The sequence below is a fragment of the Mastigoproctus giganteus genome, chromosome 1 (genome assembly GCF_048544385.1).
Source record: "Mastigoproctus giganteus isolate SK-2022 chromosome 1, ASM4854438v1, whole genome shotgun sequence".
NCBI classification, from domain to species: domain Eukaryota; kingdom Metazoa; phylum Arthropoda; class Arachnida; order Uropygi; family Thelyphonidae; genus Mastigoproctus; species Mastigoproctus giganteus.
Window position 1 is genome coordinate 197,487,566 of NC_143575.1, and position 22,588 is coordinate 197,510,153.

At 38.7% G+C, this 22,588-nt stretch overlaps 1 protein-coding gene across 1 annotated transcript in view; it reads right to left on the bottom strand.

Moving 5' to 3' along the window:
- Nucleotides 1-22,588, bottom strand: part of LOC150091432 (leucine-rich repeat serine/threonine-protein kinase 1-like) — a 595,643-nt gene that overhangs the window by 327,084 nt on the left and 245,971 nt on the right. The window contains exons 11-12 of the mRNA XM_090390319.1: nucleotides 18,716-19,011; nucleotides 1,621-1,741 (exon numbers count right to left, since the gene is read on the bottom strand). Coding sequence (XP_090246445.1) covers nucleotides 1,621-1,741; nucleotides 18,716-19,011 — 417 coding nt within the window. The remainder of the gene's footprint in view (nucleotides 1-1,620; nucleotides 1,742-18,715; nucleotides 19,012-22,588) is intronic.

Below are 22,588 nucleotides of genomic sequence, written 5' to 3' on the forward strand. Positions count from 1 at the left end.
ATTTTTACTCAATTAAATTTTTTTCTGTTTCAGGAAGGAGGGCAGTGGGCCCTCTTTCAGTCATGGGTCCCAATGCACCGCATTGGCATAGTTACATGACTGATTCACTTTTTCATTCACTCTCTTTGGTTCCATGCTGGGTCACCCCCTTTCACCATAACTCCACATTCTTTACCTTTCACCACAATTTCTATTTCACCCTATCGCATTCATTCAGTGTCCAGCACATTCACTCAATTCTTTCCTTTCATTCTACATTGCATCCTTTGCAACAAGCTTACTATTATTATTCGGCTAAGTTGCTTCCCTGGTTGCTTGTATATCTCTCTCCCCTTTATATTTACTTCGTGAATGAGTGTGGGGCCCCAGGTCATAGCAGGGCAACCTGGAGGATAGCCCAGTCATCAATATCAGTTGTGTCTTGTCAGAAGTCTTTCAGGGTACTTAAAATGTCATCATCTGGGAGCAGTGGGAGACATGAGCACTTTGGCTATTGATTGTTGCTTGGTTGTGGGGGAGGCTATAGGGCCCGTCTCTGCATGCTTTGTCTAATTTTAAATACTTGTTGAGTGAAGTTTGTAAATGCTTTATATGTACCTTCATCTATAATAAATTGGTGTTCTTGTCTGCTTAGAAAGGGGGCCAATTTCAGCTATTAACTGGGTTCTTTGGATTTTGTAGATTGTACATTCATAAAGAATGTGTGCCCAGTCTTCACTCTCGTCACATATACAATCTGGGTCTTCAGTCAACCATAAGGAAATTAGTTTTGCCTTCAGGGAGCAGTGACCTGTCAATATGAAGGTTGTAAAAAAGTCCAGGGGGCATACTACTTTGGTGGCTTTCGGCAAACCACTGACACCTGTGGCAGAAATCTTTTGGTAATAGCACCTCTGGTTTCCTGTTCCCAATTTGATTGCCATTGCTCATGGAGCTCTGTGACTATTCTTTTTCTCTCAGCCTTGGTGTTATTGGATGTGTCAAGGGCTATCCCCAGAAAATCTGTTGATATGCCCTCCCCGAGTCTATAATATAAGCCTATTTTAGCTATTTTCAAATAAAGTGGGATTTGCATCAGGAGACAAAGCAGCATTCCTGGCTATAAGGTTTCCACTGTAATATAGACTTTTCAGGCCACCCATCTGAATTTTTTCTACCCGAGCACTCGTATTTCTTATGGTTTTATTTGTTTATTTTTTATTTGATAAATACTGCTCTGTGCAATCCTGTTTTTCATATTATAAAACCATAACATCTGTATATAGTAAATACAGTGCTTAATAACAATACCTAAGGAAGCTCCAATAGCATTTTTAAGTAAGCTATTATGTACTTGAGGTTGTATCTCTGTATGCACCATTTTATCATGACCTTGTTTGGCACTATTTTTGTATAATGTTCTTGTCAACAGAAATCAATTAAGAGTGTGATACAAGGAACTGCTGTACTTTCATACTTTCAAATGAAAAGCATGCCAGAAAAAAAAAAAATTAAATATGAAATAAATTCTTTTTTAATGTACTTGCATACTTGCATACCCCAAGTGCAAACTAAGTCACTCAAATTTAGAGTGTAATGAAATGGACTATATATATATTTTAAATATCTTATGGAACTTACTTCTGGTGGTTTCCTTGTATATGTACAAGTGCCTTCCTGACGCAACTGCTCTAGAAGTGAAGTTTTTCCAATTCCTTGAACCCCCACAATCATCAGTTTCATTCGTGTATATGGTTTTGCACTAATAAATATTGAAAAATTAGCATGTATCACCAAATTAGTTACAAATGAACATAACTAATATAAATGGTAATAGAGTGTGAAGCCTAACAACAAGAATCATATTAGGGTGATAATGAAACCTGCTCATACTTACTTAATCATTTCATACCCCTCCCATCTCAAAAAGAGTGTATATAATAAGAAATGAATTTCATTTAAAATTTCAGATAAAAAGCTACACAATCAATAAATAATAATAATTTCTTTGAGGTTTGTGAGGTTTATATCCTCACAGAATTATGCTACAAACAGATTCTCACAAAAAGTTTATACCCCTCACAAAATCATGCTATGAACAAATTATGAAGGTGACTCACCTTTCAGTCACATTGCTTATCCAGATTGTGCCATAAATCATAACAAAAATAAATGTGCAGAAAAAATGGTGCCCAACTTTGTTTTTTTTTTTTAATTTCTGGAAAAAGATATTATTTATTTTATTCATTTATTATTATTATTATTTTTTTTTTAAATTCTGCTTGGAGTAATACTGATGCTCAACCTTTTACTAATGATGGAACTCAGAACATGCCAGATTTTTGAAGGTTACACACAGCCTAAGTACTCAGGATAATTCATCATCTTTATTGACTAATATGGTAGCTCTGCTCCTAGTAATCTGTACAGAATGATAGTTTAAGGAACCAACATAAAACCAAAATGCTAAACCACACTTCCAGATTTGTCCAGTGGGTAGTATGTGCCTAAAAATAAAGGTCATGGGTTCAAATTCTGTGTCCTGTATAGGTACATTGACCATATTAATATTAATAAATTATTGTGCCACAGAGCCAAAACGGAAAGAAAATGACAGGTTGCAGTTAAAAATACGTTGATGTTCACATGAACAAAAACAAGTAAAAATAATACGGGAAAGTAATACATAGCTTTCAGACTCAAAGGCATCCTTCATCGGTTGTGCTTATAGGTTGACCATATGTACTGGATTTTAGACTGTTGTCCTGGTAAGTTTAGTAATATGTCCCAGTTAAAAATATTTTTATTTCAACTGTAAATTTTTTTTGTTCTATTTTTCTATTCCACAGAGATTAATTAACACTAACTTCCTACAGAATTTATGGCTTCCAAGTTACTTAATAATAGAATTATTCACAAATGTAGAATCTTATGCAAACAATAAATATGGAATAAATAAATTATCATGCTATGCTAAATCTCAAACACAGCAGTACCACCAGTGGTTTCCCACAACTGCACCATATGTACTCTGTGATGGATGCAAATCTAATGCAAAAGCCAGAAAAAAGTGTAATGTCTAGTTTAGGTAGTAGTGTATTTTGTTCTGTTGTTGTGTCTCTGGCTGCTTGGCTGCAGTGTCCCTAGGGGAGTGAGCCAGGCAGCATAGCTCTATGGCTAGTCTCTGCCAGAGTTGCCTGAGCTTCCTGATAGAGAGTAAACAAAAAAAAAAAAAAAGGAAGAGATTGAAATTTATTGCAGGAAGATAGTGAAGGCAGGTCAGACTGAGGGGAAAGATTTAGGTGGACTGATAGGATAGATGGACCAGCCAAGCAAGGGGAAGCAGGGGGTAAGGTAAAGGGGATAAAGTCACAGGGGCAGGTGCCACTGTGTGATTACCAGAGGCCAAGACACTCTGTAAATCCAACACTCAGAGGAGTGTGGGATTTACAGATGCCAGCAGAGAATCCTACACTTATTTGGGTTCACATAGTCTTCTTCTACAATATCTCATTGATGGGATAGAATTATCCTATTCCAGTGTGATTCTGTTCCTGGCCATGCACTGCTCTAAGTTCAGTGAGTTTGGCTTTCCTAAGGGCAAAGACTTTTTTGTGCAAAGTTTGTTAGAGCTTTATAGGTCTCTCCTCCTCATTTTGGAGAAGGAGAGACTCTTGAATCCGGGGATTGCAATGAATGTGTCAGTAAGAAATTTAAACTAACAGTTGTCATAGGGTCGACGCTCATAAACCAGATAATTCCAGGATTCCTCTTCACCACAATGGCAGAGTGGGTCTCTTTCCACTCCTAGAGCTGTCAATTTCTGTTTAAAGTGTCCATGGCCTGTGATTATGAAGGTAACATGAAGGCCAGGTGTAAACTAGGGATGGGATTTTAGGTATGTCAAATCAATAGGTGGACAGAGGCATCTGGTAATGTCACCTTTCGTAGTGGTTTTCCAAGAGTGTTGCTACAGGCTCAGCAAATAATCTGTGATTCGCCTTCTTTCTTGATTTGGCATAATATGGGATTGTTAGCTAGGTTACGAGTTATTTTCATCATTAAAAATTTATGAATTTGATTTTGTTACGTATTTAAGGTTAAGTTGTATGTTTAGTATCTGTGTCAGGATTCCTTTCTTGAGGGCACCTCCATAGCCAGGTGGACAGGAGCAGCAGTGTGTAGCACACACTTCTTGATTAGACCGGGGTTCGAGCCCGTGACCACCAAATACGGAGGATGCAGAAAGGTCAGGGAATGACCACCGCATATCCCCGGAGCAATATGGCCTTAGTTACTAATGCTCCTAAAAACCAAAAAACAAACAAACAAACCTTTCTTGAGGTGAGCGAAAAGTCCTCTTCTAATAACTTCAAGGTAGCATGGTAGACAGCCAGTAATGTTGTTGTTGTTATTTGGTTTTTAGGAGCATTAGCAACTAAGGCCATATTGCTCCGGGGATATGCGGTGGTCATTCCCTGACCTTTCTGCATCCTCCGTATTTGGTGGTCACGGGCTCGAACCCCGGTCTAATCAAGAAGCGTGTGCTACGCACTGCCGCTCCTGCCCACCTGGCTACGGAGGCATCCCACAGCCAGTAATAACTTGCAAGGCTGGGGTGCTGACAGTGCAACACACCCTGCATATAGACAGTAACATGAATCTTTGGATGGCATCTAATTTGCATTTGTTCCTTCCAAGGCTGCCTTGGTGCACCAGATGGTGGCCCCATAGCAAACAATTGGCACCAGCACTGCATTATAAATGAGGGAGAGAGCTCTGGATTTAAGAGTCCAGTCTGCACGGCTGATACATCATATCATGGCTGTGTATCTTTGAATTTTTGCTGAAAGATGCTTGAGGTGGGCATGAAAAGTAAGGCCTGTGTCAATTTGGATTCCCAAATATTTGACCTCCTGGTACAGACGAATCAGGATGTTATTTAGCTTTATAGTGGGTGGTCTTTCTCATTTCTCTAAATGAGAAATCTGCAATTTCTCATTTAGCAAAACTGATTTCATCTTTTCTCCAGAGAGCACGAGGCTGTGAGTAGCTGCCCAATTCTGGAGTTTGAGAAGTGCTGCATTTATTTTGATTTCAAAGGTCGCTCTTGTATCAGCATCTGCTATCAAAGCAAGATTGTCTGCAAATGCTAAGGGCCAGACCTTGCCCAGGCCCATCCCCAGGAACTCATCCAGGACAATGGACCAGAAAAAAGGCCCAAGGACAGAGCCCTGAGGGCATCTTTGATGAATATGTTTGACCAACAGCTGGTATTTGTTGATTATCTGAACTCTTCGATTACTGAGATAGGACTACAAACTACTGGAAAAATTTCTGGAGACTTTTGCACTTCGCAGCCTTCAAAGAATGCTGGGCCACCGTAGGTGGTCAAAAGTACAGGCAAAATCCACCATAGCTAAGGAGTATTTTGTGGTTGATTGCGTGGCTTGTAACTGTGTATGGCATCCTTAGTACAGACCCCTGACTTAAAGCCAAACTGATGTGGTGAGGGCAGTTGTTGTTCGGCGTAGAAGATGGTGAATCGGAGCGGTAGGAAGCATTCCTGAAATTTGGTTGGCACAAGGAGGAGAGCAATTGGTCTGCAGGAGGCAGGGCTTTGTGGAGACTTGTCAGGGGTCTTTAAGATCAGCCTAAGGGAAGCTGATTTCCAGGAATCTTGGAAAATACCATTTGCAAGACACCTGTTGAATAGACTTAGGATCTTGTTTGGGTAGGCTTCAGCGAACCTCTTGACCACGTCCACTTCTAGCAGATCTGCACCTGGTGTCTTGCCCTCCCTCATCTTAGCAAGGGCCATGTTCATTTCAATCATGGTAAAGGGTGGACTTGGTGGATTTGGGCCGGTAAGACTGGTTACCGTCAATGATTTGTAGTTGATCTTGCATCAAGTTGTTCATTAGGATAGATGTAATCAATGATGTTATGGATGGATTCAGTCCAGGTATAGCTGGGTAAGCTGTCGAGTCTCTGAGTGATGTCCACAACCTCACCAACCTATTCGTAACTATATGGAAAGCAATGCCCTAGGGGTTATTGTTTCAAACAGAGGCCATTAGGGTGTGCCAAGATTCCTTTTTACTTTTGCAAATCTTATTTGTATATGCGTTCATAATGATTCGATATTCTTCACTCGCTGCTGCAGTCTCACTGGGAAGATGCCTCATTCTTGGAACATCTTTCTTGCTTGGTGCACTCTCCTCCTGAGGTCCCTGAGTTCGGGGTTCCACCTGGGAACAGCATACCTGAATGGTCTTTTACATCAAGAGAGAGAGAGAGAGAGAGAGAGAGAGAGAGAGAGAGAGAGAGAGAGAGATCGCGTGCAGATCTAAAAGTCATGGTGATGTTTCTTACAAAGTCATCTGGCATAGGAACAGCTGACAAAGGGTTATCATCTAGAAGTTTAGCAGAGTTCTGCAAGGAACCATGGCCAGTCTGCTTTTTCAGTATTATAACGAACCGTGTCCCACGGGATCGGAGAAGCGTAATCCACAGAGCAAACAAAAGAAAGTGTTATCGCACTGTGGTCTGACATGGTCCATGATTCTTGAACTAACCAGTTTGCGAGCTAGTTAACAATTTCGAGTGTTGCAATAGTAATATCAATTGTGCTCTCGCACACTAGCAAGGCTTCTGTGGATTGGTCACACGTACACTGGCAAAGTCATGGATTCGCACATTAGCAAGGCTTTTGTGGATTTATTGAATGATTATTTTCAATAGCAGCATGCTCGAGAGGCAATGAGGGAGTAATACTTTGGATTTGGTTATCAGTAGTGATTCTTCATGCATTAAGAAGCTGCAGATAAAGGAACACTTGGTGGCAGTGATCACAGTGTGCTGATGTAGAATTTGCTCAAAGATATAACTACCATCAGGGGTAAAAGTAAGGAGGTAAGGGTTTTTGCTTTCGTAAAGGTGACTACAGAGGTCTCAGATAGTTTTTAAACTCTTTATAGTAGGGTCAACTGATCATGTTAAAAACAGCAAATTTTAAATGGGCAGCCTTCAAGGAATTAATCTTGGAGAATACTAGGCTTTTCATACCAACTAAGAAATACTATTCAAGGATTAGGCCTAAATGGATGTCAGATGAATTAATAAGGCTCGTGGCAGAGAAGAAAAATGCATGGGATGCATCTAAATTATCAGGTGACACAGAAGTCTATGGCAGAATTAGCTATTCTGTAATCAAGTCACAAAGGAGGTTAGGCAAGCAAAGTAAAACAGCAGAGTTCTTTACTGTTGTTGTTGTTGATGGGGTTTTAAGTGCAATGGCTACTTAGGCCATATTGCACTTCAGTTCTTTACTTATGCAAAATCTAGAAGGAAGGGAATGAATCAGATTGATATTGATGGTTCAACTGTTGATGAACCTGCTCAGGTAGCTGACAAACTGAATGAGTATTCTGCATATACATTAGCATTAGCATTAGTAGAGGCATTTGATGCAAGAAAGCAAGCTTATGCAGCATCAGCCAAAAAAAAAAAAAAAAAAAAACCCACTTCCACTTCACCACTCTGTTCGTTCAAAATACCTGTCCAGCTGAGCCTTAAACTTATTTAGGCTATCAACCTCCACCACAAGGGATGGCAGTCTGTTCCACCAACCAACCACCCGCTGGCTAAAGGCAAATTTCCGCACGTCTATCCTACATCTGTCTTTCCTCAATTTGAATTTATGCCCTCTCAGGTGATTTTTCTGAGCTAGAGGAAGAATCCCATCAGCATTGAGCATGCTTAAACCATTCAAGGCTTTATACACCTCTATCAGATCACCTCGCTGGTGCCTAGTCTCCAGACACTGTAATTTGCAAAACTAAGCCTTTCTTCGTAAGAGCACCCTTTTGTTCCATTCACTAATCTTGTTGCCCTTCTCTGTACTCGTTCCAGCAGCTCTACATCCTTCTTGAAATGAGGCCTCCAGACCTGTATACAGTATTCTAGGTGTGGCCTGACCATTGCCTTATACAATGGAATAATCACCTCCTTATCCCTGCTGGAAAAATTCCTGTATATCATTGACAATACTCCATGAGCTACTCTTGCAGCCCGTCTGCACTGCTCAGAGAACTTCATATCTGCCTGCACAATCACCCCCAAGTCCCTTTCATTCTCTACCACTGTCAGTGTAGTACCACAGAGTTGATACGTTGCTCTGGGGTTGCTGTTTCCCATGTGTAGTACTTTACATTTGTCAATGTTAAACTTCATTTGCCACCTCTCAGCCCATCTGCTCAACCTTTCCAGATCCTGTTGCAGCAGCATAGTGTCAGTAGTGTCCTTGACAACCCTGCCAACCTTTGTATCATCTGCAAACTTGGACATTAAGCTTGATATACCATCATCAATATCATTTATAAATACAGAAAACAACAATGGACCCAACACTGAGCCCTGAGGGACTCCACTAATAACATCAGTCCACGATGAGCAGTGTCCATTGATTACCACTCTCTGTCTTCTCCCACTCAACCACCCCTTTATCCATAGCAGCAATTTGCCTCCAATGTCACACTGCTCCAATTTGTGTAGCAGTCTTCCATGTGCAACAGTATCAAAAGCCTTTCTAAGATCCAAGTATATAATATCAAAGTTATTCCCTGCATCCAGCTCTTTTGTGACTGCATCATAGTATCCAATCAAGTTGGTCAGGCAAGACTTCCCCTTAACAAAACCATGCTGTGTCTGAGCTATAACTGAAGTCTTGTCTAAATGATCCTGCAGTGCTTCTTTAACCAGTGCCTCCATTAATTTTCCTGGAACAGAAGTTAAGCTCACAGGTCTATAATTACTTGTTTCAGCCTTTGATCCTCCTTTGTGAATTGGGGTCACATTTGCACATTTCCAGTCCATGGGTACCTCCCCTGAGTCCAAGGAAGCTCTCATAACTATGGCTAAGGGTTTGCTTACTTCCTTTGCTGCCTCCTTTAATATAACTGGATAGATCCCATCCACCCCGGGTGCCTTTCTTGTGTTTATCTTCAACAGTTTCTCCTCCACTTTACTCCCAGTTATTTCAAGATTCTGTAGCTTACTGCTAGAGTTGAATACACCTCTGGCATTCCCCTTGCTGAATAACTCCTCATGTGTGAATGTCGATGCAAAATATTCATTTAGTTTGTTAGCTACATGAGCAGGATCATCAACAGTTGACCCATCAATATCAAGTGGACCAATCTGATTCATCCCCTTCCTTCTAGAGTTTACATAAGTAAAGAACTCTTTGCTGTTTTTCTTTGCATCCCTTGCCAAGGATTTCTCGTAATCTGCCTTCGCCTGCCTAACCTCCTTTGTAACTTGGTTGCATATCAACTTGTATCTATCATAGGCTTCTGTGTCATGTGTTAATTTGTAAGTATCCCATACATTTTTCTTCTCTGCCATATGCCTCATTAGTTCATCTGACATCCATTTTGGCCTAAACCTTGAACAATATTTCTTAGTTGGTATGTAAAGCCTAGTAGCTTCCAAGATAAGTTCTTTGAATGCTTCCCATTTTGAATTTGCTGTTGGTAACATCATCAGTTGGTCCCACTGTATAGAATTTAAATACTGTCTCAGTCCATCGTAGTCGCCTTTACGGAAGCAATAACCCTTCCCTTTACCCCTAATGGTAGTTACCTCTTTGAGTAAATCCCACTTCAGCACACTGTGATCACTGCCACCTAGTGGTTCATTTATCTGCAGATTCTTAATGCATGAAGAATCACTGCTGATAATCAAATCAAGAGTATTACTCCCTCTAGTTGCCTCCCGAACATGCTGATATAGAAAACAATCATCCAATAAATCCACAAAAGCCCTGCTAGTGTGTGAGTAACCAGCCCCCAAATTCCAGTCAATATCTGAGAAATTAAAATCTCCCATTATAAGACTCTCTGATTTACTGGCCCACTCTATTTCCCTGTACAGTTCCTTATTATACTCATCAGAGTCATTAGGCCTATAGCACACTCCTACTCTCAATTTTGATCTCCCAATGCTTATGTCACACCAAACTGACTCAACACTGCACTGTCCAGCGATGTCGACTGGCTTCACTTTCTTGGTTTTTATGTGTTTCTTAACTAATAGCATAACCCCTCCCCCCTTCCTATCCTGTCTATCCTTTCTGTAGACGTTGTACTCCCCAAATTGCAGTTCTGCATCCCTTATATCTGTGTGACACCACGTCTCTGATATCCCAACGATATCTGCCTTTGATGTTTTGAGCAATACCTCAAATTCATCAAATTTATTTACTAAACTCCTAGCATTGGTGTACACGCAAGTATACCTGCACCTGTTTCTATTCTTAGCTACCCTGACACAACCCATGTGTTTACTTGTACCACAATGGCTCCCAGCAGTCTCTGAAATACCATGCATCTTGTTTTTCAGGCTTCTGCTCATTCTAATAGAAGCAGTTCAAGAATCTCTTTCACCTCTGCCAGTGGCTACTGTCAATCTATTGGTCTTTGTCTCCCCCCAAGCTAGCAGTTTTCCGACCCACCTAACACTGCCTCGATAGCATCAGCAAATATTCTTGCACCCTTTCTATTTAAGTGTATCCCATCCCTGTAGAAGCAATCTCTCCTGTTAACAAGTACAGTCCAGGCTGAAAAAAATTCTACCCCTTGAGCCTTGCACAATCTTTCCAGGGCCGAATTGATCGACAAGGCTCTCATCATATACTCCCTCCTATCGTGTCTGGGCAGAATTGCAGACACTTTCAAATTCAACCCTAATTCACGGCTTTTGTTCAACAGTGACCTGTACTTGTTAAGTAATTCTGCCGGTCTCCTACTCTTAATATTATTAGTGCCAACGTGTACAACTATATCACCTTTTGTGCCCTTAAAAGATGATATTCGCTCTACAACGTCATCAACCTTTGCCCCTGGCAGACATACCCTGGTCCTGTTCCACCTATCTTTTTTACAAAGCATATTCCCCGTTTCCCTGACAATAGAGTCACCAACAACTACTAGTTCCTTCGGGACCAGCGCATTCTGCCTTGGGGGTTGTCTCTGTGTCACGCGATGCCCAAGTGCAAGCTCTGGCGTTGATGTGGGCAGCTGAGAGCTTGATGGGCCCCTCAATTTAGTTTCTTCGAGGGCATCCACCCTGTCCTTCAAGCTCTCATATAGGCCCACAAGAACGCCGAGTTGTTGCCTGATATCGATACACTCCTTGCATCGCGCACACACAAAGACATCCCCCTTGGCAGTATCATGTCCCATACCCGATTGCTCTGCAAACATCAAGCAAACAGTGCATTTTATAAGGCTGTGAGTCAGAGGACAACTGCCCCCCTCAGTTCTGCTCTGAGCCACAGCGCTTCCATTAGCTTGAGCCTTTTGCTTTGCTGCTCTGGTCTGAGTCATGATTCTATTAATTTATTAATTAATTATGTTATGTTATTAATTATGTTAAATATAATTAATTATATTATGTTTGTAATCTAAGTCGTTATATGTAATTATTACATATACATTTACACATGAGGTGTTATTCAGGGTGGGGAATGCCAGAGGTTTACTAAACTCTGGAGTTTAATAAACTGCTGAGAGCAAAGTGGAGGAGAAATTGTTGAAGTTAAACATAAGAAAGGCACCTGGGGTGGATGGGATCTATCCAGTTATATTAAAGGAGGCAGCAAAAGAAGTAAGCAAACCCTTAGCCATAATTATGAGAGCTTCCTTGGAGTCAGGGAAGTTCCCATAGGCTGGAGATGTGCAAATGTGACCCAAATTCACAAAGGAGGATGATACAAGTAATTACAGACCTGTTAGTTTAACTTCTGTTCTGAGGGAAATTAATGGAGGCACTGGTTAAAGAAGCACTGCAGGATCACCTAGACAAGACTTCAGTTATAGTTTGGACACAGCATGGGTTTGTTAAGGGGAAGTCTGGTCTGACCAATTTGATTGGATACTATGATATGGTCACAACGGAACTGGATGCAAAAAATAATTTTGATATCATATACTTGGATCTTAGGAAAGCTTTTGATACTACGACACATGGAACACTACTGTAAATATTTGAGTGCTATGGCATTAAGGGAAATTGCTGCTGTGGATAAAGGAATGGCTGAGTGGGAGGAGACAGAGTGTAATCAATGGACACTGCTCTTCACAGACTAATGTTATTAGTGGAGTCCCCCATGGTTCAGTGTTGGGTCCATTTTTGTTTTCTGTATTTATTATGATATTGATGAAGGTATATTAGGCTTAATGTCCAAATTTGCAGATGATATAAAGGTTGCCAGGGTTATTAATGACACTAATTACAGTACGCTACTGCAAGAGGATCTAGAAACATTGAGTAGATGGGTTGAGAAGTAGCAACTGAAGTTTAACATTGACAAATGTTAAATACTGCATATGGGTAGCAGTAACCCCCAGAGAAAAGTATCAACTATGTGGTACTACACTTAGGGTGGTAGAGAATGAAAAGGAACTGGCGGTAATTGTGCAGTCAGATATGAAGTTTTCTGAGCAGTACATCCAATCTGCTAGAGTACTCATGGTGTCTTCTCAATGATATACAGGAATGTTTTAGCAGGGAGAAGGAGGTGATTATCCCCTTGTATAAGGCAATGGACAGGCCACACCTTGAGTACTGTATACAGGTCTGGAAGCCTCATTTTTGGGAGGATGCAGAGTTGTTGGAACGATTACAGAGAAGTGCAACGAGATTAGTGAGTGGATCAAAGGGTCGCTCTTACGAAGATAGACTTAACTTCTGCAAATTGCAGCATCTGAAGACTAGGCACCTATGAGGTGATTTGATTGAGGTGTATAAGGCACTGAATGGTTTGAGCAAGCTCAATGCTGATTGGTATTCTTCCTCTTGCTCATATTCCACACCTGAGGGTTGTTGTTGTTGTTATGGGAGTTTCTGGCTTAAGTGCTGCATAGGCCATATTGTGCCTACCAAAGGTAACATCTGAGGGGACATAAATTCAAATTGAGGAAAGACAGTTGTAGAACAGATGTGTGGAAATATGCCTTTAGCCAGTTGTGTTGATTGCTGGAACCAACTTCCCTCTGTCATTGTAGAAGTTGACAACTTAAATAAATTCAAGGCAGAATAGAAAAACATTTGGAGCAAATGGATGGGTGAAATGGGAAGGGAATTTTTTTTTTTTTTTTTTTGGCTGAGGCTGTATAAGCTTTCTTTCTTGCATCATATGCCTCTACTAATGCTAATTCTAAAACATGTATTTTTAAATTATTTTGAAATTAAGAACCAGAATATGTTTTTTCCTTTCCTTGCCTCTGCTAATGCCCTTCCAGAGGGGTCCACTGTAAGTATTTAGGTGTCCAGGATGATTTATGACTTGGGGGCCAGATGAGAGGAGGAACTCTTCAAGTCTTGGTCCATTAGCAAGAGTGGATCTATCTGGCGTTTTACTGTGCCAGTCACTGAGAGGCAGCTAGAGTAGAATCCAATGAACAGTCGCCCACCTGAGAGCAGCTGAAGAGCAGTTTGGATGAGAGAAATAGCTTGAGTGATGTCTTCCCCCAGATGACTGTAAAAAGAGAGAGGACAAAAAAGGGTTCCTAGTGGTGTCGTGATTTGAGCACATGTACTAAAGGAAATACAAAGCTTCTATTTTGGATACTGAAAAGTCGTCTGGAAAAACTATGGACTAAAATAGAATCTTCATTAGTTGGGGAAGTCCATGGTTTTTCCAGATAACTTTTCAGTATCCAAAACCATGGACTGCAAGGATTACAGTCCATGGTTTTTCTGTAGTGCATTGTACTATTTTATATGACAAAGGGTAGCCCATGATCAAGCCCAAGTGGACATAGGGTTCCTGCAGGAGGGCAATGTCCACCTGCTGTTCCTTGATCTTCACCTTTAGCTGATCAGCTACCACTCTTACTCGCTGTGTATTTAGCTGGAGAAGTTTAACCTCTTGTTTACTGTTTAGAGATGGGCTTTTATCCATAGCTGATCTGGGATTGGTACAAAATCTTCACTTTCTAATATATAGGCAGTTGTTATCCCTAATTCAATGTTGGTGTGGTGCCTTCACTGCCTTACAATTCGCGCATGTGGGAGGGGTTGGTCTTTGGCTGGACAGTCCTTGTAATTGTGCCCCTTTTAGCACAATGTCAGCAAGTGGATTCCTGTTGATTGCATGTGTGTGTGTGTGTGTGAGATGTATGTCAGAATCGGAGGCATTTGTAGCATTTGGGGACTGAGACATATTCCTTAAATCTATAACTACCCCAACTAATGAAGATTCTATTTTACGCTTTCAGTATCTGCCATGCTAGGGTGGATAACTCAATCATCCAGTTTACACTAGACGAAGACTTTGTTTTTGTCCTATATTTAGGGTTTACATTCTCCAATTCTTGATCTTCCTGATGGTATGGACTCAAGTTCTTGTTGTAAATTTCTTTGTTCAACTCTTCTGGTGTTATATGCTGGTCCACATCAAATATTACTGCTGAGGGTCCTTTTTTCTTAGGAGCCTCAGCCTTCAATCCAAAGCTGGTCATGTCTCTGCTGCTGAGGATAGTTTGAATTTTCCCCTGGTGCTGGTGGGACATAAAGTTAAATTGAAAAAAAAAAATAAATAAATAAAAAGGGATGGTCACAGTAGAGATGTGTAGAAATTTTCATTCAGCCAGAGTGTAAATGATATATATTTTTTTAAAAATTCCAGCTGGGAAATTTAAATTAAAGACTAGACAAATTATTATAAGAAATGGGCAATAAAGTGGGCAAGAAGGGTTTTTTTTTTTTTTTTTGACAATGACACAACAAAATGAAAGAATGAAGGACACAACAAAATGAAAAAAAATGGGTTAGTTACACATATTGATATTATGGGTGTAAAAATATGAAACACGTGTCATGGTATTGAGAGAAACTGCAAAATGTTTACTTATTAAATGTTTACTTATTGGCAGTTGAAAATATAAAACCCTGCTTTTTGCTTTTGGATTCATAGATAGATTTCAGCCATACGTAATGGTACTGATTTTTTTTTGAAAGAAACTTAAAATATTACATAAACTGTAATTTAATATGAATGAAAACTGAGAAACATAATTTTAAAACACAGAAGTTTCTGGTTTTATTTTAATTCATCTGAAATGGTTGAATTATGCAAATACAGTGGATTCCGGTTATTTGAAACACCAGTTAATCAGGGTAGCCAATTTAGGACAAACCTTAATGAACAGAACCTAATCGAGAAAATAGTCAGGGTTTCCTTTGCTTAATTAGGACAATATGTTGTTTAATCAGGGCAGGAGACTACAGCACACGAGATTACCCCCCCGATTGTGTCGGAGACAATCATAAGCCCATTGTAAAGTGAAATAAGTAGGCACTGGTTAGTAGAATCAGCCGCTTTATAGAATCAAATTTCAAAAAACTTAAAATCATTAAAATGCACTACATTTTCATTGTTATCATATGTTTGGTTATAAGAATCAATTTTGAATGCCTTTGTGATATTTTTCTAAAGCACATTTCTGGAAGCCACAACCATAAAACAATGAAAACAATTTGCAGTTTCCGGTTTATTGGGCTTTTCTTTGAATGCAATACATCATAAACGAGCAGTAAACCTGATCTTATTGCATTTGTAATAATACCGATAGCTGGAATTCTGTGGGTTTTTATGTTATTACGGTGAAACGTGTTTCCCCTTCACTGAAATCTTCAGTCATATAAAAAAACCTAAATTTTTTGAATCTTTTCTTCATTCCTATTTTTTAAGCTTCATAAACTTGTTACTCCGTATCTCACTTGTGCATATTGTGTTAGTTGTAATTTGTGCATGTTCTTTGTTATTGATTGACACTTATCTTTTTTATTGTTTTAATTTTTGCAAACCATAAAAAAATGTCAATGAACAGAAATATCAATTTTTACACAAAAACATAAATAAATTTTCAGAATCTTCTCTTCGTTCTTATTTTTTTAAGCTTTGCATTAGCATTAGTAGAGGCACATAATGCAAGAAAGCAAGCTTATACAGCATCAGACAAAAAAAAAAAACACTTCCTGTTTCACTGATACATTCATTTCAAATGTTTGTTAAACTTGTTACTCCATATCTCACTTGTGCATATCAAGTTAGTTGCAACTTGTGCATGCCGTGTTCTTTGTTATTGATTGCTTATCTTTTTTATTGTTTTAATTTTTACAATCCAAAAAAAAAAATGTGTGAACAGAAATATCAATTAGTTATTATATACATATTACAGTATTAATTAAGCTATGTATGTAAGCATACATTTATTTTTATTTTGCTAACCTGCGGAAAATATTCTGATTTTCATGTATCATTTAATAATGTTAATTATTGTTATTATTATTATTATTAGCCATATGGTGCAAGAAAGCCTGTGGCTTATGCTGCACCAGCCAAAAAAAAAATTTCTGAATTACCACGAGAGAGAGAGAGAGAGAGAGAGAGAGAGAGAGAGAGAGAGAGAGAGAGAAGGGAAGGGAATCACCAAGAAAGAAAAGAATGATAATATCCAGCTCAGGACTCTGGGTGTGCCAAGCCCATACTCACCAGAAGTGAGCCCCTGGGGTTGCAATTGTAAGGTTTGTTTGTTATTTGGTTTTTAGGAGCATTAGCAACTAAGGCCATATTGCTCCGGGATATGCGGTGGTCATTCCCTGACCTTTCCACATCCTCCGTATTTGGTGGTGATGGGCTCAAACCCGGTCTAATCAAGAAGCGTGTGCTACGCATTGCTGCTCCTTCCCACCTGGCTACAGAGGCGCCGCAATTGTAAGGTAATAAAGTGTAAATTTGTGCATAATATATCTTTACTTTTATAGCCTGCTGATAATATTCCTCCTAATTTTGTTTATTAGAATTGCCGTTAATAATTCGATTCGCAAACATGATGACTGATGCTTACTACATATAGTGATATGTAGTAAGCAATGATATTTTATTATGGAGAGTCCATTGTAATGTGATTTGATCGTACAGTGAACCAATCATAAAGCAGGGATCCACTGCATTTTTAGCTATTTATGTGAAACTTTGCATAACTGGGGCAGCCACTTAATTAGGCCAAATTGCACTAGTCCCAAATAACCGGAATCCACTGAATATATAATTTAACCAGAAGTTTCATATCTGGAAAGCACTGTTTTCTCCTGTTTTTGTTCAGATTAAATTTTAATTTTAATGACATTTAAGTTCCCTTCAAACTCTCCTTTCAAAATTTGATTTTGAATATTACTGAAAAACAACACAATGCATATCTGAAATATATCATAACATAAACTAGACTGAAAGAAGCTCCTCTAAAATCATAGAAGACAAACGCTATCCTAATGCTGTGACCTTTTTTTGTCTCAAATTAGAGAAAATTCATTTAGATAACTTCAACTGCAATAAATATTAGTAGTATAAATAGCAGTCTTATTTGATTTTTAAATACAGTAAACCCCCGCTATTCGCGGGGGTTACGTTCCTGAGAAATGTCGCGAATACCGAAAACGCGAATACTGAGTTATGGCTCCCATAGTAATAAAGGGGTTCCGTTCTCAAGTATGTAATATATAAGAAAAACTAGTCTAAAATTTTGTCTATGTATGTATTATACGTACTTTCATAATATGACTATGTACATAGACAGTACATAGTGAAATGCAAGCATATGGCATCGAAATGAAAATAAGAAACAATTTAATAATAAATATAATATTCATTAGAAATTTCAAACAAATCTTTCAAACCAGCGCCTTTGCTAGCTAAAAAACTTATCCCGCCAGTGCTATCACCAGTTTCGCTAAAGTGTTGATAAAGGAGTTTTACTTTTTCACGAATGATGAGTGAAGTTAACGGAATTTTATTTTGAGTTCGGTCTTCTATCCACAGATTTAAAGCTTTTTCCATTTTTTCTAATTTAACATCACAGGTTACAGAGTAAATTTTTGAAGCAATTAGTGCGTTTTCACGGAACTACGGCGGATTTTTTCTTCCGATTTTTTGATTGATCGTACCGTTGACTCATTGATTTTATAATGTTTTGCCACTGAGGAGACACTTTCACCATTAGAAATTTTGTCTAATAACTCAATTTTATTCGCTAATGTCATCACCTTCTTTGATCTTTTCACATTTCCCTTGTTATTCGTAGGCATATTTTTGTACGGGTTAGAAAGAACTTGTCCACAATAAAGTCACTTTCTTCCGTTAACACACTCGAAAAAGTCTGTTTTACACCGCAAAACGGTAGATTTATCATTTTTGTAAGCATATCAATTTATAAATTGATAAATTTATTCAATTTATAAGCATATAAATTAAAAGCAATAACGACGAAACCTTCCATGACAAGCGCATAACACATACTGAACAAGGATTAGCGAGAAACATCCACGCTCGCGATTTTGTCACCCCTCTCCCCCCACCCACTGAGCGCTGTTTTGACCGGGAAAGATAATTTTAGGCACGCCCATGTTTTTTATGTGGAAAAATATTCACGGCGCTTTAAATTTCACATTTTTTTAGGTTTCATTTTATATTAAATCAGCGATCGCGAATACGCGAAACCGCGAATACAGATACCGCGAATAGCGGGGGTTTACTGTATAAGGTAGAATGGCAACATTTTACTGAGTATTGTTATTATTAACTATTATCTTTATGATTTTTATAAAAATACAATTTGCTTTAGTTATTTTTCTCTACTGCTCACACCTTACATACAAAAATTCTTACTTTTCAAGAACTGATTTCAGATATCCAATAATGTCCATGGTCCTGAACTTCTTATTTTCCATCATTGACTTTAGAGGTTCCATCAGATTGCAACCATCAGTACTGAGATTCCACAACTTGTTCAAAAGTCCCATTTCTGGTGGCAGAGAATAAATTTCACAATTTCCACTTATATTTAAGACTGAAAGGCTCGACAGTTCTGAAATAGCTGGTGGAACTTGCTTTAGAGAATTACTGTTTATATCTAGCATCGAAAGATTTGGATAAAGGATCTTACTTCGGGAAATAAAAGATGCCTATTTATTAAAATAATTACATTTTAAAATAAATTAGTAGCAAATACTAACTCAAACATGGTGAAAAAAAAAAAATCTTTAAGGTTCATGAAATAAAACAGACAAATATTGTTATTATTATTATTTTATTATTATTATTATTAGCCATATGGTGCAAGAAAGCCTGAGGCTTATGCTGCACCGGCCAAAAAAAAATTCCCAAGTACCCTGAGAGAGAGAGAGAGAGAGAGAGAGCGAGAGAGCGAGAGAGAGAGAGAGAGAGAGAGAGAGAGAGAGAGAGAGAGAGAGAGTCAGAATTAATTAGAAAGGAATCACCAAGAAAGAGAAGAATGATGATATCCAGCTCAGGACCCTGCGTGTGCCAAGCCCATACTCACCAGATGTAAGCCCCTGGTCTTAGAAGAGAAACAGCGAGATTTCTCGCTGTTTCTCTTCTAAGACCAGGTATGGTGCACAAGTAAATTAGTGGTATGGTCACAAGTAAATCAAAACGGAGAATAGTAAATCTAAAATCTAAACACCTCAACCTACATTAAAGAAGAGTGAAATCTGTCTTTAATATATTCCCTTAAGAAATTAAACAAAAATTTCATTCAACATAGGTTGAAGTGCTTGGATTTTCACTATTCAATATTAATATAAGTACCACATTTATCTGAACTTAACACAACCCATGACCATATTTTTAGTTTTAAAATATATGGCAATTATTAAAAATGGAACTTTTCAATTTTAAAAATGTAAAGTGGAGAAGAAGTTATTGAAGATGGACATAAAAATGGCACTTGGGGTGGATGGAATCAATCAGATTATATTAAGAGAGGCAGCAAAGGAGGTAAGCAAACCCTTAGGTATTATTATGAGGGCATCCTTGGATTTAGGGGAGATCCTTATGGACTGGAGAGGTGCGAATGTATCCCTAATTCATAAAGAAGGATCAAAAGGTGACCCGAGTAATTACAGAACTGTTAGCTTAATGTTTGTTCCAGGTAAAATAATGGAATCACTGGTTAAAGAAATAATGCAGGATCATCCAGACATGCATGCAATGATACTGCAATCACAATATAAATTTGCCAAGGGATGTTGTCTAACCAATCTTTGCCACCTTTTTTTCACATTCTTATTCCAAAGGTGATTTTCCATTTGCTTGGAAATTTACTCATATCCAGCCAGTTTCTAAAATGGGTGACAAATCCCTCCCATCCAATTATCGTCCCATTGCAATTACCTCTACCCTTTATATGGAGTAATGAAGAAATCAATTAACCTCCAACTCTTAAACTATCTACAAACCGTCTGTCTAATCATCAATTGCTAGTATGGATTCCATCAGTGTCGATTCACTGGTGATATTCGGGCTTATGTTACCCATTTTTGGCCAAATTCAATAGAAAAGTTTCGTGAAACACACAAGCAGTTACTCTTGACATCCTAAAGGATTTCGATCGATCATGTTTGACATAAAGGTCTTCTAAACAAACTTCCATCTTATGGTTTGCCAACTGTTTTTTGTAATTGGTTATCCAGTTTTCTCTCTGATTGCCCACTGAGGGTGATGGTAGGTGGCTCTCTGTCTTCTAACTTCTCCACTAATGCTGGTGTCCCCCAAGGTTCAGTTCTTTCCTACACTCTTTTCCTCTTGTATATTAATGACCTTCTTCCATTGACTGGAAATCCTATCCATAGTTTTGCCGATGATAGCACATTGCATTCCACTTTCCATTTTGAGAAACCTTGCCCTGCTCAATCAGTTCAACTTCTCAAATATCCGCTACCAATTCCGTAAATGCTGATCTCCAGGTAAAGACAACTTAGTTGATTTCAATCCTTCTAAAACTCAGTCTTGTCTTGTCTTATATCTCGCAAAAAGGATTCTTCTGCTCCTATACTTATCTTTGGTGACACTCCGATTTCTAGACACGATGATATATCTCTTTTAGCGATTACGCTGACTTCTAATCTCTCTTGGCACAAGCACATTACAAATATTGCTTCTCTCCATCGAAAAAACTTAGTTTTCCCTTTTTTTCTCAGCATTACTTTTCTTCCAAACAGCTGTTCACTCTGTACAAATTGCAAATCCGCCCTACCATGGAATATTGTTCCCACATCTGGGGCGGTGACTGCAAAACCTCTCTCAGACTTCTAGATTCCATTCAGAAGAGGGCAATTAGGTTAATTAATGACTCATCTGCAACAGAGTTTCTCCACTCTCTGTCTTATAGACATTTTGTTTCTGTTGCATGCCTTTCCTACAGATACCTCCATGGGCATTGTTCTTCTGAATTGGCTTCCCTCTCTAATTCCCGCTCTCTCTTTCAAAACAATCTGAACATGTGCCGCCACCAGCTAACATCCATTTACTGCCCAACTTCAAACTCACAGAACCAAGTTTTCATCTTCTACATTTATTCATTCAACTGCCGTTTTCTGGAACAACCTTCCTTTATATGTATTTCCTGAAAATTGCAGTCTAATGTCAACAAATATTTGACAACAAATTGCTAATGCTCCCAAAAAAAAAAAACTTTTTTTTTTTTAGGAGCATTAGCAACTAAGGCCATACTGCTCTCGGGATATGCGGTGGTCATTCCCTGACCTTTCCACATCCTCCGTATTTGGTGGTGATGGGCTCGAACCCTAATCTTGACTTGGAATATCAGTTTGGCTGAAACAAGAAGAAGAACTGAATCACTTATAAGTTTATCAAGTGAAAATCTGCTGTACACCAATGGAGACAGTGAAAAGAGTGGTGGTGGAGTTGGCGTTCTGGTCCATAAAAATATAAAAAACAATATTTTGGAATTCAAAATTACATCACCAAAGGTGTCAAGACTATTACTCAGGATTTCTAAGAGGTACAAACTAAAGGTTATAATGATATATGCATCAACATTAAGCCATGATAATGAAGAAGTTAAAGAAATGTACACTGAAATTGAGAGAATTCTAGATGAGCAGAAAACTCACTACACCATTATTATGGGGGACTTCAACACTAAGGTTAGAAAGAGACAAAACAGCGCAGAAAGGGAAACTATAGTTGTTGTTGTTGTTGTTGTTGTTATTTGGTTTTTAGGAGCATTAGCAACTAAGGCCATATTGCTCCGGGATATGCGGTGGTCATTCCCTGAATGACCTTTCCGCATCCTCCGTATTTGGTGGTGACGGGCTCGAACCCCGGTCTAATCAAGAAGCGTGTGCTACGCACTGCTGCTCCTTCCCACCTGGCTACGGAGGCACCTTGGGGGGGGGGAAACTATAGAAAATTTTGTAATTGGTGAAAGGAATAAAAGAGGTGAAAGACGTGGAATTTGCAGAAACTCGAGGAATGTCAATAATGAACATTTTTTTCAAGAAAAGAGTGAACAGAAAGTAAACATGGAAAAGTCCAAATGTATTAACAACTAATGAAATCAACTTCATCCTCACTAACAGAAGATATATCGTGAATGCTGTTACCATCCTGAACAAGGTAAATGTTGGAAGTGATTACAGAATGGTAAGATGCACACTTGATACAGATGTAAGAAAAGAAAAGAAAAAAACTAACTTGAATAAATAATACAAAGAT